Source organism: Malurus melanocephalus, unplaced genomic scaffold (genome assembly GCF_030028575.1).
Source record: "Malurus melanocephalus ecotype Western Australia unplaced genomic scaffold, MMel_1.1 scaffold_2346, whole genome shotgun sequence".
In the NCBI taxonomy this organism is placed as follows: domain Eukaryota; kingdom Metazoa; phylum Chordata; class Aves; order Passeriformes; family Maluridae; genus Malurus; species Malurus melanocephalus.
In genome coordinates, this window is record NW_026625578.1 from 3,201 (window position 1) to 4,973 (window position 1,773).

The 1,773-nt window shown below is 61.2% G+C and overlaps 1 protein-coding gene across 1 annotated transcript in view; it reads left to right on the plus strand.

Annotated features, from left to right (window-relative positions):
- The first annotated feature begins 964 nt into the window (after positions 1-964).
- The window catches only part of LOC130587734 (separin-like), a 6,743-nt gene continuing 5,934 nt past the window's right edge, over positions 965-1,773 (plus strand). Inside the window, exon 1 of the mRNA XM_057388709.1 lies at positions 965-1,387. Coding sequence (XP_057244692.1) covers positions 965-1,387 — 423 coding nt within the window. The remainder of the gene's footprint in view (positions 1,388-1,773) is intronic.

Sequence of the window (1,773 nt, forward strand, 5' to 3'; positions counted from 1 at the left end):
TGAGAGCCTCCTGATGGTCAGTGATTGGGGTCAGTGGGGTCAATGGGGTCAGGTATGGGATCATTTGGGATAATTTTCCCCATTTTCCCATTGCAGGTGTGTGCTGTTCCTGGTGCTGCAGTCACAGCTGGAGCTGCAGCAGGGGGAGCGGGAGCTGAGCCAGTCCCACCTGCAGCACGCCCTGTTCCTAATCCGGCCCCATCCCGGTAAATTCCCAAAAAAACCCCATAAATCCAGTCTGGGATCTCAGTGGAGAAAACCTTGTGATCCCATTCCCGATCCCATTAGAATTTTAACTCTTTTTGGGCTATAAAATCCCAATTTTCCCTTTTTTCTTCCAGCCCCGAAAACCCCTCAGGATCCCCCGCGCCGGGGCAGGATCCGGCTCCGGAAGGGCCCTTTGGCGACAGAAAAACCCCAAAACCCCGATCCTGACCCCAAAGATGAGGAGGACGAGGGGTTCCTGCGGGGTCCGGCCGTGGCCTCGCTGTCCCCACCAGCACTGCCCGAGCGGCCGGACGCGCTGACCGCATCCCCCGAGCTGAAATCCCGGAAAAACCCCGAATTTGGGGSATTTGGGGGATTTSAGGAATTGCTGCAGTTCCTGTCCCATCCCCTGCAGTGTCCCTGTCCCCTCTGCTCCGACCCCGTCCTGAGCTCGCTGTGCCTGCGCTGGCTGCTGGCCTGGGGACACTTGGCACCTGAGGGGACACCGGGGGTGGCCCTGGGGGACGGGGACGGGGACACAAAGGTGGCCCTAAAGTACAGGGAGGTGGCATCAAGGGACAGGAAAGTGGCCCTAAGGGATGGGGAGGTGGCCCTGGTGGCCCCAGGGGTCAGTGAGGTGTCTCCAGAGGTGGTCCCAGGGGTCAGGGAGGTGGCCCTGGTGCAGCGGGTGCTGGCCCGGTGTCACCGCACCGGGGAGAGGCTGAGGAGGGACATTGGGGACAGAGTGAGGGGGGGGATGGGCAGGGATGGGGACGGGATTGGGGACAGGGACATCGGGAATGGGGACATCATCAAGGACAGGGACCCTTTTAGGGACAGGAACCTTCAGGATCCTCCTGAGAACGGGGATAACATCAGGAATGGGGACAGCTTTGGGGACAGGGGGACCATTGGGGACAGTGACCCCTCAGTGGCCGGCGCCCCTCCCCCGCTGGCCGAGCTGGTGGCCACCGCGTACTCTTCGCTGGCCCAGCGGGTCCTGAGCAGCCCCAGCCCCGTTTGGGATCGGGATCTGGAGCGGGGCCTGACCCTACTGCGATCCCAAAGCCACCCCGTGGCCGGGCTGCCCGTGGCCGTGGCCACTCTGCTGCTGGCCAAAGCCACCTCCACGCTGGCCCAGGTGGCCTCRGGGCTCGGCCGCTCGCCGGACGCCGTCCTGGCCCAGGGCTGGACCCCACGACCCCAAAAAACCCCCAAAAAATCGCCAAAACCTGCCCTTATAACCCCAAAACCTCCATCCCAAAAAACCTCACCCAAAACCCAAAAACCGCTCCTTAAAACCCGAAAACCTCCATCCCAGAAATCCCCCCTTAAAACCCCAAAAACCTCCAAAAAACCCCAAAAACCCAAACCCCACAAAACCAAAGCGGGGAAAACACCAAAACCCCAAAATTTCGGGGACGTTTTCGCCGTGGGGGATTCGGACCTTGAGGTTCCCTCGATCGTTCTGCGCCCGAGAGGGGCTCTGACCCCAAACCCCAAATCTGGGCCGGCCCCAAAAGCGCTGTGGGGTCTGGCCGGACCCAAAACCCCATTTAGGATTTT